We start from the raw sequence: 13,013 nt of genomic DNA, 5'->3' as shown, positions 1-13,013 counted from the left end.
TCAGGAATCTGAAAACCTTCCCTTAATAAACTTCTGTCTCTTGGTACAGTGCCAGCATTACATGTTCCCAGAAATATTTTTGGAGGAAAGCTTTTGCACGATTCCCCTTGGTGCTGGTGGTCCCACAAAGCATTTCTCTCCTTTCCTTCTCATTCCCTAATTTTTACATCTCCCTCTGGTTGCCTTTAATGCGGTCCATGGGTAGTACCAAAATAAATCCTTTGTACTTCTGGACAGATGAAAACTTTGTGTGCAGGCAAACTTTTTATATTTCCAAACTTCCACTTAAATAGTGCTCTCTGGAGTCATTTTATTCCGTTGTTCTCATCCCCCTTCTTGCCACAGCATGAGAACATCCTGGATTTCATGCTGTGGTGGCCTCACACAAGTGGGCACATGGAAATGAATATGCAAGTGGAGCCCATTGATATTTTCTGGACATCAGGGATATATGTTGTGTTTCTGCACCAGTGTCATCCCAGGACATTGGGGTGCTTTCCAGGCACTCCTTGAGGGTTTGTGCATGGCAGTGCTGTGCCCCTTTCCCAGGACAAATCAACCATTTGTGCTGGGGGCTGGTGTGTGGGCAGAGTGAAGTGGAGTGTCAGCAAAGCCCAGGCAGTTCTGCCCTCTCCAGACGGGAGCAGCAAGTGGTTACTGAGCAGAGGTGATGTGCACTGACTCATGTCTGCTGCTGTGTGAGCACACTTGAACCTGCCATTCCCCTTGGAGAGCTTTGTGTGGCTGGTGGCCCTGGTTTTACAGTTGAAGAATGGAGCCTGTGGAGATGGAAGGTACATCAGAGGCAATGCTTTGCTCTGTGCTCTGCTGGCTCAGCCTCCAGGACTGGTTTAACAGGGAATTTATAGGACCCTGGCTCAGTTCCATCTTTGCTTTAGCCCAACAGTGGCTTGATGTGTCGTCCTGGGTAGGCTTTGGACTCTCTGTGACAATTTCAATAACCAATCTTGCTTTTAGTGTGAAGTTTATGAAACCCCTTCTGGGTAAAGCTGTTTTGTAAACAAAATCTTCCATTGTACTGTAAGACAATTATCTGTTTGGCTGAGCTCATGGCCAGCTGCTGCCTGGGGTATTTAGTTACAGCCAGAGAGCAGAAGCATCTTCAGAAGTGGTTGTAGGTAGATGGAATTTGGCTGGCAGGCTGCCAGTGTGAAGCACATAGGGCCTGACAGGTGTAGGCTTTCCACTGGGTTTAACCTGGGAACAGGAGGAGATAAATAATAGTGCATTTGTATCAGATGAGAAGGTGATTTATTGATTTAAAACACAGCCCTGTCATGGGAAGTGGTGGCACAGTGTGTACAGCCATGAGCGTCCTGGAGCTCCATGCTTGTCCCTGGGTGGTTTTCAGTCAGCATGTGCTGTTTTGAGCTATGGCTAATTGCCTGCCCTCTGAGAGATGACACATCCCAGGCAGGTGGGAATGCTTCAGGCAGCCTGTGCCTCAGCTCTTTGGCTTCCGAAATAGGATTTGCCTGTTGGCTTCACTGCAACTTGCATTCATGAACAGTTTGGAGATGGGGAAAAATCCAGCTATATTTCACAGAGCAGAAGCACCTGCAGTCTTATTGCATCAGCAGAATTATTTTGTACCAAATAACAAGTTCTCATAAGTTTTATTTTTGGAGATGAGAAGCTACTCTGGTCAGAAAGACTTGAGAAGGAGGTACATTTTGTGTGTGTGCGTGGGAGGTTCCCTGTCCTGTCTGAAGCACAGACTTCTTCTGGTCATAATTCCAGCTCCAGCAAAGCCCTCCAGCACATGGACTGACAGGCAAGGGGACACTGCACCCCTGTCACATTCAGTGGGGTGACATGCCAGTAGTCAACTGCATGATTTTATTACGAGATCTTTAAATAGAGGATACTGTTCTTCCACCATGAGATACAAGAATGTTTCTCTAGGGTTTTGCCTTCAACCCCACCTCAACATTGTTTGTGTAAAAAGAGTGGACAGAGAACCCTCACGTAGTTCTGGCATTCCTTCCTTTTTATTGGGGTTTTAAAACCCAGGAGAAGAAGTGACTTCTCTAGCTAGATGTATAGCAGTCACTAATCTCTGTGCCACAGACTTGGCCTTTGCATGGAGGTGGCTGTGGGGAGGTAGGATTAGACGTGCAGTTCAGTAGCATCTCATGTCTCGGTTTCTTGTTTCCAAACTGTTCCATCCTTTCTCTGTATTGTGAGGAAACGAACCCATTCTAGACTTAGGACTACACCCAAATGCCATATCCATGCCTCCCCAGTATTGATGTGGCTATTGATTATTGGAAACACAACTTGTAAAACCCCTTTGGGTTGTGAACTCTGTCAGCAAGTGTTCACTGAGTTGCCTTTTCAAAATACAAGTGTGCCCCAAGACAACAAGAAATCTGGTTGAGGGCACTCGAATCAGCCTTGGTTTGTACTTTCTTTGAATAGTGCTGAGACCACAGGTGACCAGAGAGCCTGTCTCCTCTGCTGCTCCAGGCTCTGTACCTCCTGCCTTGCTGTAAGCAGGGCTGAACTGGTGCCCCTTAGAAAAAGAAGGGGAAATTGCTTGGGTCAATTGAAAAGGGATGTGAGCCCTGAGCTGACCCTTTTTCTGTGGGAGATGGTGAATCCAAGCCTCCTCAGCTCTTAGCAGGTCAGGGAGACACCCAGCTGTGGTCATGGCCCTTTTACTTTTGTAAGGAGGATATGGACCTGCTGAGCAGTGGAGTGAGCAGCAGGCCTTATTCTGTGGGGGGTTGTGGTCCTCGGTAAAAGAGGCCAGGTCAGTGGCTGAGAAAAGGAGGAATTTATTCTCTCAGATACATTTGCATTGAGCAAATTCAGACTATTTTCATTTGGAGTGAGTAAATGCTCTTGTGCTTAGTGAGTACTAAACCACTAAACAGAGACAGGGGAGGGGGAGCAGTGGCACGGGGGGAACCCAAGAAGTATGGAAAAAACGCTGAGCTGCAAAGAACTTGTACTGGGAAAGCAAAACCATTTATTTTAATGGGCACCCACTGGAGACCAACTGGTTGCTATGAATTTCAGCTTTGTAGGTCAAAAAGCGTTGGCTGTTGGGAAATGTTAGATGGCCAATCAGACTTTCCCATTATTTGTCTAAATTCTTGTGTTTCACTGCTATGAATTTGGCTGCTGTTCAGACAGATGAGTTCTGCTGTTTGTTTAGGCAGTGGTTTGCAGTATCACACTTGGCTTTTTTGGCATGGCAGCATTATCTAGCACAGGTTCCTGTGATAGATCCAGCCCCACTGTAGCTCTCAAGCACGAGGCCATAGTGAACCCCATTGCTCCTGATGGATGTGGGATGTGGCCCTTGTTTACTTTTGATCTGGGTGGGTACTGGGCACAGGGAGACCTCCCCACTGTGCAGCTTGTGGGTGGCTTTGAAGCCTGGGTGGATGAAGTTGTGTGGGGTATAGTGACTGCTGGCTGATGTGAAACCAAAGCTGAGAAAGAACAGCATGAAAACAAATCTGTCTGCTGTATGGCACCCTGCACCTTTCCCCGGTGCTCCATATAATCTGCACAGCACACCCAAGTTGTGATCCTCACCAAGAGGCTCAGGGAGTCCTCAGAGAGGATCAGCAGCTGCTGTCAGAGCGTCTGAGGAGTCCCTGCTCTTTCTGCTTGAGCATGGGAATGCTTCACATCAGCTCAAATGCAGCGTTTCATCCTTGTGCTTGTCTTGTAAAAAACATCCTGTCAGCACAGCCAGGTCGCATCCACACAGAGTGGATGGGCAACAGCTTGCATGTGACGGCTACATTGTGTCTGCCTCCATCCACCTGTGTAACAGAGTACATAGGTGAGAGCAGGGGCTTTGATCTGCTCCTTATGTACTTAGTGCAGGGTGTTTGGTTGTTCTCTAGTCTTGTAGCCAAGTCCTGGAAAACTCTTCCCTCTAGTGTTCAGCTGAGCTGGGCTGCAGCTCCTGTGTAAACAGAGCTCTGAGGTGATTTTAGGAAATGTAAAACAGCCGGGGGGTAGGATCCAGGTCACCCCCGGGCTCGACACAGCTGCTCACCCAGTTGCTGCTCACCTGGGTGTTTGTCCTATTCCTCCCTTCTGCTCTAGGTGAACATCATCCCGATTATTGCCAAAGCAGACACCATCTCCAAGAGCGAGCTGCACAAGTTCAAGATCAAGATCATGAGTGAGCTGGTCAGCAATGGAGTGCAGATCTACCAGTTCCCCACGGACGACGAGGCAGTGGCTGAGATCAACTCTGTGATGAATGTGGGTAACGCTGCCGGTTCATCGCTGCCAAAAGTTGTGACAAATTAAATTGCTGCACAAAAATGCATTTGAAGGGCGAGTTTCAGTGGGAATGTCCAGACACTGAATCTGTTGGAAGGTTGAACTGTGAGTCTTGCAGATACCAAAAGCTGTTGCATACAGAATTAATTACAATGTGGCTCATGTTTAGTCTGGGGGCTCTCTGGAGAAACTTAGCTCTAGAGCTTACTGAATTTTTGAAAAATACTTTCTTCAAAATTAATTCTGTCTGTTCTTAGACAAATTTAGAAAAATTGTTAATGTCTATTTTGTCTTTTTTGAAATTCAAGGATCAAATTCAGATCTGGCTGAAGCACAAGCAAAAACACTTTCAAGCTTCTTGTCTCCCAAATCAGAGTGCAGCTATGGCAGTAGAAACAACTGAAATGTTTCCATGTTAATTTTATAAATCAAAGGAAGCTTTTTCATCAAAATGAACATTTTCCTGCATAGCTGTTTCTGATTAAATGCTTTGTCTTTTCTTTCACCCTTCCCCCCCCACCATTTTTTTAAAATTCAGTTACCAATTGGTTTCTGGGTCAACTAGATATGTGTTTTCACTTAATAGTTCTTTTTTGCTGAAATCATGAAAAAGCTGGAGGATTCACTCTTACTTAAATAATTGCAAGCTGTGTGTATTTGGGAGAAAAGCAGGAGTCATGCTTGCTTGGCTTTTTTTTTCCTTCCTTCCTCCAATGAAAATACAATTAGCCACTTCTCTACAAGTTCCATACTTCTGGATCCATCTATATTTAAATGTGAAGGATTTTGTCAGCCACACCCTACTGAAGCACCCAGTCTGTGGCTCCTTCTGTGCAATCCTGAGGAGGGTGTCCTGTTTCCTCCCTGTGCCTGATGCTTTGCAGACTTGGAGAGCAGCGAGCACATGTTGTATCCTGCACATGTCTCTTGCAGTGCCCACACACTCACTGCTGTGCCAAGGCCTGTTTGTGGATATCCCTGCCAGTGCTTTTGGGAAGGCCGGGAGTGCCCTGCTCCTGGTGCATGCAGGAATAGCCTGACAAAGGGATAGAAGAGAGTAGTAATGACCGTGGTGTTCCTACAATATTCTCCAGCTGGTGCAGCCCAGACAGCATTGCTGGTAAGCTATGCTGTGGCCTGACACCACTCTCTGTAGTAATATCCCTGTTCGTAGTAGACATTCCTCCAAGTATCAGAGATTGGTAAGTTCAGAAGGGGGACTCATGGAAGCAGCTCTTGTGCCTGGGTGAGGGGGATTTAAGGGTCAGGCTGATCTCTGAGGGGTTACCCCATGCACTGAGTCCCTGCCCTTGGCTCTGTTTCAGGCTCATCTGCCCTTTGCTGTGGTTGGCAGCACAGAGGAGGTGAAAGTTGGGAACAAGCTGGTGCGAGCTCGGCAGTACCCGTGGGGAGTGGTGCAAGGTGAGGTGCTGCAAGCCTACCCCAAACCCCTCCCTGTGTGTGCTCAGACACACCCTGGCACCTGTGCAGCTCTGCCCTCCACCAGCACCTCTGCATGAAGGTGCCCTGTGATAAGCAGTACAGGCATGTCCCCTGCAGCCTTTTGTCTTTCCGTTGAATTCCCATTCCTACCAGCAGGTAGGAAGGTCAACAGGAATCCATGCATCCAAGGGGTTGTGTTGTGCCCTGAGCAGGGCAGCAGGCTCTTGAGGATGCAAGTACCTGGAGTCAATCATATGTGCCCTTGTCCCTCACCACACCTGCAGTTTGCTGACTTGTCCCTTCACTTCTATTAGTGGAGAATGAAAGTCACTGTGACTTTGTGAAGCTGCGGGAAATGCTGATTCGGGTCAACATGGAAGATCTGCGGGAGCAGACCCACACCCGCCACTACGAGCTCTACCGGAGGTGCAAACTGGAGGAGATGGGTTTCAAGGACACAGATCCAGACAGCCAGCCCTTCAGGTGAGTGGCCTTCACATCTAGCATCGATTTAGAGTGAGAGTTTGGTGCTGACAGCCCCAAAAAGTGGGAGGTTTGTAGGTGAAATCTACAGTGCTGGGCTGGAAAATACCAGCACTGGGTTTGAACTTTGCAGCTGATTTGGATGATCCCTTCCCTGTCTGTTTGTCTTTAAACAACATAGACAGGCATGCATTTCCCCATCACTAACTCATCGGTGTCCAGAGAGTCTGGATTTCATTTGCTTTCTTCCCCAGCCTCCAAGAAACATATGAGACCAAAAGGAAAGAGTTCTTGGGTGAGCTCCAGAGGAAAGAGGAAGAAATGAGACAAATGTTTGTTAACAAAGTCAAGGAGACAGAGGCAGAGCTGAAGGAGAAGGAGAGAGAGGTGGGTGTGCCAAAAACCTGTGAGGAACCCAAACTACACCTAGCAGGGAATCTGGGTCTGGGCAATGCATGAATCCTGGAAAGCACATGCAGCTGTTGAGGAAACCTCAGCAGCCAAAGCACAAACACATCACTGGTTTAGGTGCCTCAGAAATTGTCTTCCCTGTCCTGTGCCGTGTGGAAATATGGCTGCTCTCTGGGGAGTGAAAGGCAGTGGCAGGAGGTTGAAGTGAGCATCCATGCCAGGCTTCACTCTTGAGGCTTACTGGATGGCAGAGTAAAGGGGGCAGCTGGGCTGGAGTCCCCAGAGTGAGTTCAGTGGAGTCCCCAGTGTGAGGCCTCAGGCAGCAGCTGTGACTGCAGAGGAATTAAATGGACCATCCTCAAAACTAGTGAGGAGGAAAAGATCCTGTGATATCCCCACCCCCTGTGCAGTGCTTCGGGCTGAGCCAAAATCCCCTGTGCTTATCTCCAGGGTTCACGCTGCCTCTGGTTTGCTGTGTGGTCTCAGGCAGAGCTGAATTTATTGTGTCTTCCCTGCTTTTGGTGGTTACTGGGTGCTGTATTCTGCCAGATTGGTCCCTGTGGTGGGGATTTGTGTGGGAGGTGTGACAGGGCTCTTGGGGCAAGGTTAGTACAGCCCGAAGGAGCTCAGAGGGTCTGTCTCCTACCAGCTCCATGAGAAGTTTGAGCACTTAAAAAGGATACACCAGGAAGAGAGAAGGAAGGTGGAGGAGAAGAGGAGGGAGCTGGAGGAAGAGATGAATGCCTTCAACAGGCGGAAAGTCGCAGTGGAAACCTTGCAGTCCCAATCCTTGCAGGCTACCTCACAGCAGCCACTGAAGAAGGACAAAGACAAGAAAAAGTAAGTGTCTGAACTGGAGTCTTCCTCCTCTGCCACTGGAAAGCTGAGAGTCTGCTCAGATGCTTTAATGTTTGGTCAGTTGTTCAGAGAGCATACAGAAAAAGGGATTTTGGAATCCTAATTCCCATCCTTCTGATTCTTTGCTTAAAGCAGAGGAGAGATGAGCCCCTCCTGTGCCTGAGCACTGTCCAGAGAAGCCTGGGCAGCTGCAGGTGGGAGGGATTTGCAATTTGGGGCCGTTCTCTAAAGGCTGATGGTCCCATGGGATTCACTCTTGCCTCTGTGACAGCCAACTCAGGTTGTGAAATGGGGCTCCAAGGCACAGTTCTAATTACAAGAAAATTCTTTTCGTCTAAAGGCAGAGTTATCTTAACCTGCTGCGCATTAATTGACATTGCTGAAGCCACCAGGAGCAAGCGTATGTAAATATTGTTGTTTCAGCCACCTGACTGTGTAATGATAGACCAGGAATGGGACAAAGAAGTTTTGTCACCTGTGTTTTTAACACCCCAAATTGGGGGGTTATCCTACTTCCAATTCAAGACAGTCTCTAAGGAACAGTGGCTAGAGAGCAAAATAAGGAGCACTGTCATGCAAACTGGTAATTCTGCTATTGTGGCATTTTTTGTTACTTCCCCTTGCATGAAGGAGCTCAAGAGTCAGAACTATATTCTATCTAACCCAGAGCAGGCTGGTGGCAAGCCTCTTAATGATGGCAAGAAAAAAAGACCATGAAGAGTAGCAACACCCGAGTTTGTGCTTGACAGCACAGCGTTCAGCTTCACACTGCTGATGAGATCTTGTGGTCTGTCATTTCCCTGCTGTGAACTGCAGCACCAGAGGAGCTCATTCTGTGTACTGATCCTAAAAATTTGTTTTTTCCTGTGGAAGATAATGGGGTAGATTATTTGAGTATTTCTTTGGAATGTAAATGTATTGGTGCTAAAACCAAAGCACTCCCTTGTGCAGACTGCTCGACATACTCTGGGGCATAGCCCACCTCACACACAGAGTCCAAATGGCTTGTAAAATACCTTGCTGAAAATACGGTTTAATCTGAATTAGAAGCTGAATCCTAGGGCATTCTTGGGCCCAGGACTGCTTTGGGGAAGGTGAGCACAATGGTAACTTGTGCAAGGGATGCTGGTGGCAGGGATGGACTGTGAGCATGGGCCAAGAAATGCTGCAGCTTCCCCTCTGCTCCTTCTGGCTGCAGCAGAAAAAGTTTTCCTGCACTTTGCTGGGTTTAGTCCACCTTCAGATGTGAGTCTGGACCTTTCCTCTTCTGGGCAGTGATAGAAACAAGCTGTGGTCAGGAGCAGGACTGGGGGGCAGGTCAGTGGTGTGCAAAGGTCTGAGGGGCACCCACAGCTCTGCATGGTGAGGGACCCCACATGGTGCTGGGGGGACTCTAGCTCTGAAGCACAGCTAGAGGAGGTGCACCCATCACCAGGATGGTTTTGGATTGGGGTTTTTTTTATTGTTCTTTTCAAACCTGTGAGCTAGCTCAAAATACGGGGTTTTGGGATTTCTGCTCAAGTAAAATGTTTTGGAGAGCTAGTTGAACTCTTTATCATCCCTGGTTCAAGACAGTGTTCTTAGTAGCTTTGATAAGTAAAAAATGGTGATGGAAGAATTGCAGAAGTTGGGGGAAAGAGAAGTGGTTTTGGTGCTGAGCAGGCTGTGCCAGGCTGCTCTCACCTGAAGTCTTCAGCTGCCCCAGCAGTTTGTCCTCCTCCTCCTTTTTTTGTTTTAACATATTTCGCTACGCTTTGCTTTTGTTTGATTTTCATAACTTTAATTCATGCTTTTTTATGTTTTGTTTCTTTCAGTTAATGACACACAGGCTTTCAGGCCAAGAGTGGACTTGGTGCTTTCATGTGTTAAGTTGCTTGAGTTTCCCACCCTGTGACCCTTCTCATAACATTGTGTGAGTGGACCAAAGTGAAGGAGAAAATGAGCATCTCCAGTGATTGCAGTGTTCCAACCTGCTGTTTTCTTTTCAGAATTATTGGGAGGTTTGCAGGAAGTAACCTTACATGTACATTTTGTTAAACAAAGCCAACTAATCCCTCAAGTAAGATGTTTTGTTCTAAACCCAGTGATTGAGCAGCTGTGTATGAAGTGACTGTAACTGAACTCATCTTACCCACCAGCTAAATAATTGCTTTCTACTTTTTTTTTTTTTTTTTTAAATTGGCCAAGGTGACTGCTGGAGGTTCATCGACCTCCACTGTACATGCACAGTGAGAGGAGTGGTCTGAAGAATGCTGAAATGTTTATTTTTCTAACAAAATTCTCAAATAAGTTTTTAGAATGAGTAGAAAAACACAACACTTAGGCTTTCTGCAGGAATCTTAGTCAGAGTAACCCTCATTCCAGTAATTCTATATTTAATCCTGAATTACTCTAAACACTTTCTACATCATTTATAATATATATATATATATATATATATATAAGGAAAGAGCGTGGTTAATAAAATTAATGGGACAATGTTTTGAATTTTCTTTACTGCTAAAGTAGAACATTTATAGAGAGGTTTTTCATAAGAGTTTGTTGTATAAAGTGGAACTACAGGATTTGTGTAACATTTCAATTGTCACTTACCAATGTATTTGCTGTTGTGGAAACTATTTAAGCCAACATCTTTACTTTTACTCTTTAACCTTAAACCTAATATGTGCCTAATAAGGAGAATCCCCTGCTCTTGAGCTGTGCACTGTATTTATGCTGACAGGTTCTGTTCCTCTTAGAAGGTGCTTCTTTTGACAACTCCTCAGGCCTAGAAATCACAGCCTTGTTTTCCTGGGCAACTCAGCTTAGAAGACTAATTAGGATCAATATTAATTTTTTCCACTCAAACCATTTTGTGACTAGGCAGGGCAATAACTGAACAGAGAGTTACTGGCTATGTTGTCATGGAAAAATAGTTGGACCCAATTCCATCCATCCATCAGATCCTAGGCTAAATGAAAGGAAATATTTTATATTAGCCCTCACATAGTATCTTTAGAGTTTATAAAAACACTGGCTGGCTAAGTTTTAGTTGTGAGTGTGTGCATTTTTATTTAGTTATTAATGTTACAGGATTTTTCTGTTATGTTTTTTGTTAAAGACTTGTCTTTAAGTTGTCAGGAAATTCCTGATGTGCCGTGCAGAGGGAGATGAAGGGCCTGGGTCTGAGCTGTTGCAGGGCAGTATTTTGCTGGATTCTGAGGTTCTTTAAATCTCATATCCCATTAAAGCAGCTTTTTTTTTTTTCCCTTTCTAAATACATGCTCAGGTGTTAGACTGTGTTTTCTTATGGACACTGGCCTCTTTTGTCGATATACTGACCATGTTACTTGATGCTTGTTGAAAAGAACCTCACAAAGATCTCATCGGTACCTTTTAGAATAGGCTTTTGTTGAAAGAATAAAAATTCAGCACTTGTTGGGAATCTGCTGAAAGCTGGACATTTAATTTTTAAGGCTGTGCCTCCAGGTTAGATGTATTTTAAAGAGTAACTATTGAAAATTAGGAGGGTTAGTGTTGTTTTCTCAAACATGTACAAGGAACCCAACCTTCTGTTACATGCAAGAAGACAATTCTGCCTCACCTCTGACTGCAGACCAATCATGAAGCAAATTATTTGTTATTAATCTTCCGCTAATGAGAGAGACTGTAGTGCACTAATTTCCTGAGAAAGCAATGCTCTTTGGTTCATTGTTTTGCTTCTCAAGGCCAATGCTGGGATAAAACAGTAACTGGTGGTACTGGTATGCACCCAGCTGCCTCACCAATGTGTTCCCAATCAATAGTTCTCTCCTGATCTCATGCTGCAGCCAGCAAGATCTATGCAAATGATTTCCTTCTGCCCTGGCTCATCAGAGATCAATTCTTTTTTTCCTAGAGTAACAGGTAGTTAAGAAAAATTATTACAACAAAGAGTAAAAATCTTCAAATCCATGGGCATTGTGGAAAAATTTACAGCATTTTCTGAAGAAGACATTCAGAATGTATGTGACAATATTTTAATGATGATTATTATTATATTACTTTGACTTTATGTTGTGACAGATATCCATTGTCCTTGTAGTTGCTTGTTCAACATCATAATCTCCCCAAGGGGACTCAGTCATATTTTTTTCCTGAGTTTTTGTCTTTTCCTTTTGGCTGAGACAAGATTTAAGTATTGTGGTATATAGAGTAGTTCTGTATCTTATTTTTATTTAACAAATTACAAATATGTTGTGATGCTAATCTCACCCAGTCTGGAGACTTACATCTTGTAGGCTAGAAAAAGGGAAAGAAAAACCCTTCAGAAATGACTGAAACCATTCAGTTACACACCTTTCAGCTGTTTTATACATTCATCTGCAAAAGATTGGTATTAGTGGTAAAAACTATCCAGTTTTTTATCATTTAAACATTTGCCATCCTGTATGTTGTCTGCTTTCTAATTTAAATTGTGTTTTGTGGGTCTCTGAGGGGGGTGTCATGCGTGGCTGTGGTGGCTGCCCCAGGGGTGAAGATGGGGGGGGATGTTTTGGAGCCATGGAGGCACCTTGGGGCCCTGCCTGGGGGACACATCCTTCTGGGATGTGCTGCATCTCTTTGCTTTGTCATTCCCAGCGTGGTTTGGTGTTTTTACTTCCTTTTCTTTCCACTCTGTACTTTTTTTCTTTTATTAAATCTCACATGTATTTTGAGGTTTTGTGGTGTCGTTTATTTAACGGTGCATTATTTTCTGTGCAATCTAGTAATTTTCTGTATTATCTGTCAAAATAATACTGTGTCATGATTTCAAGCTTACGAGTCACAGCCTGTCTTATGACTATTGGGAACATTTAAAAATATAATTAGCTGATTAATTGACAACTAGCTAATCATAGAGTGTGCAGAAATGTACTTCCTATGTAATCTGGGGAGAAATTCTAAGATATTAATCCAAAAGCCATCTGTGTTTGGGCAGAATGACTTTGAGCTTTGCTGAAAGAGGTGATTTAAAGGTAGGATGAAAAGGGAGCAGAGGTGGAGAGGTTTCCTGGTGGTGCATCCAAAGCTGTGTGTCTTGTCTGGAGAAGAACATTATACACTTAGGTCAAGGCCAACAAAAGAGCACAGTTTTAGTTTGGGGCTCTGCTTTCAGAGAGCTGCTGAAGCTTTACCCGAAGATTTGTTCTCAGTGTCTGTTCTCTGGGCCATTGCTGTGTACCAAGTTATATTCACTCAGCTTTGGGTCCTTCTGGGGTTTATTTGGTATTGGACTGAGATCAGTGCTGCACTTCAGACACAGCCAATGTGAAGTTTGGCTGATGCACAGTGTTTACTGTAGCAGTGCTTCTGGTGGGAGGTTTTTCTGCAGCCCCAGCTTGAAGAACAAAACCAGGCTGGTGATCCTGGCTGCCTCTGAGAGCTTTTTAGGAATATGCATCTGGAAATCTTTTAGGCATAACCTTTAGTAGGGAATTAGTAGTTGATACCAAGTGGTTTGTATGAAATGTTTACATCCTTTTCTGTCCCAATACGTTTTAAAGCCAAATCTAGGAGACCAGAGAGGAGCACATACATTCAGG

At 45.0% G+C, this 13,013-nt stretch overlaps 1 protein-coding gene across 5 annotated transcripts in view; it reads left to right on the top strand.

Annotated features, from left to right (window-relative positions):
- The window catches only part of SEPTIN8 (septin 8), a 43,012-nt gene that overhangs the window by 20,840 nt on the left and 9,159 nt on the right, over positions 1-13,013 (top strand). For 4 of the 5 annotated variants that reach the window (XM_032124686.1, XM_032124685.1, XM_032124681.1 and 1 more), the window contains 5 exons: positions 4,093-4,254; positions 5,601-5,697; positions 6,033-6,201; positions 6,456-6,588; positions 7,262-7,452. In XM_032124686.1, the coding sequence (XP_031980577.1) occupies positions 4,093-4,254; positions 5,601-5,697; positions 6,033-6,201; positions 6,456-6,588; positions 7,262-7,452 (752 nt within the window). Of the gene's footprint in view, positions 1-4,092; positions 4,255-5,600; positions 5,698-6,032; positions 6,202-6,455; positions 6,589-7,261; positions 7,453-9,284; positions 12,147-13,013 lie in introns of those variants that run through there. The other variant, XM_032124684.1, reaches the window with a different exon arrangement.

Source organism: Corvus moneduloides, chromosome 15, assembly GCF_009650955.1.
Source record: "Corvus moneduloides isolate bCorMon1 chromosome 15, bCorMon1.pri, whole genome shotgun sequence".
NCBI classification, from domain to species: Eukaryota; Metazoa; Chordata; class Aves; order Passeriformes; family Corvidae; genus Corvus; species Corvus moneduloides.
The sequence above is the reverse complement of the archived record's forward strand: the minus strand, read 5'-3'. Positions and strand labels throughout refer to the sequence as shown.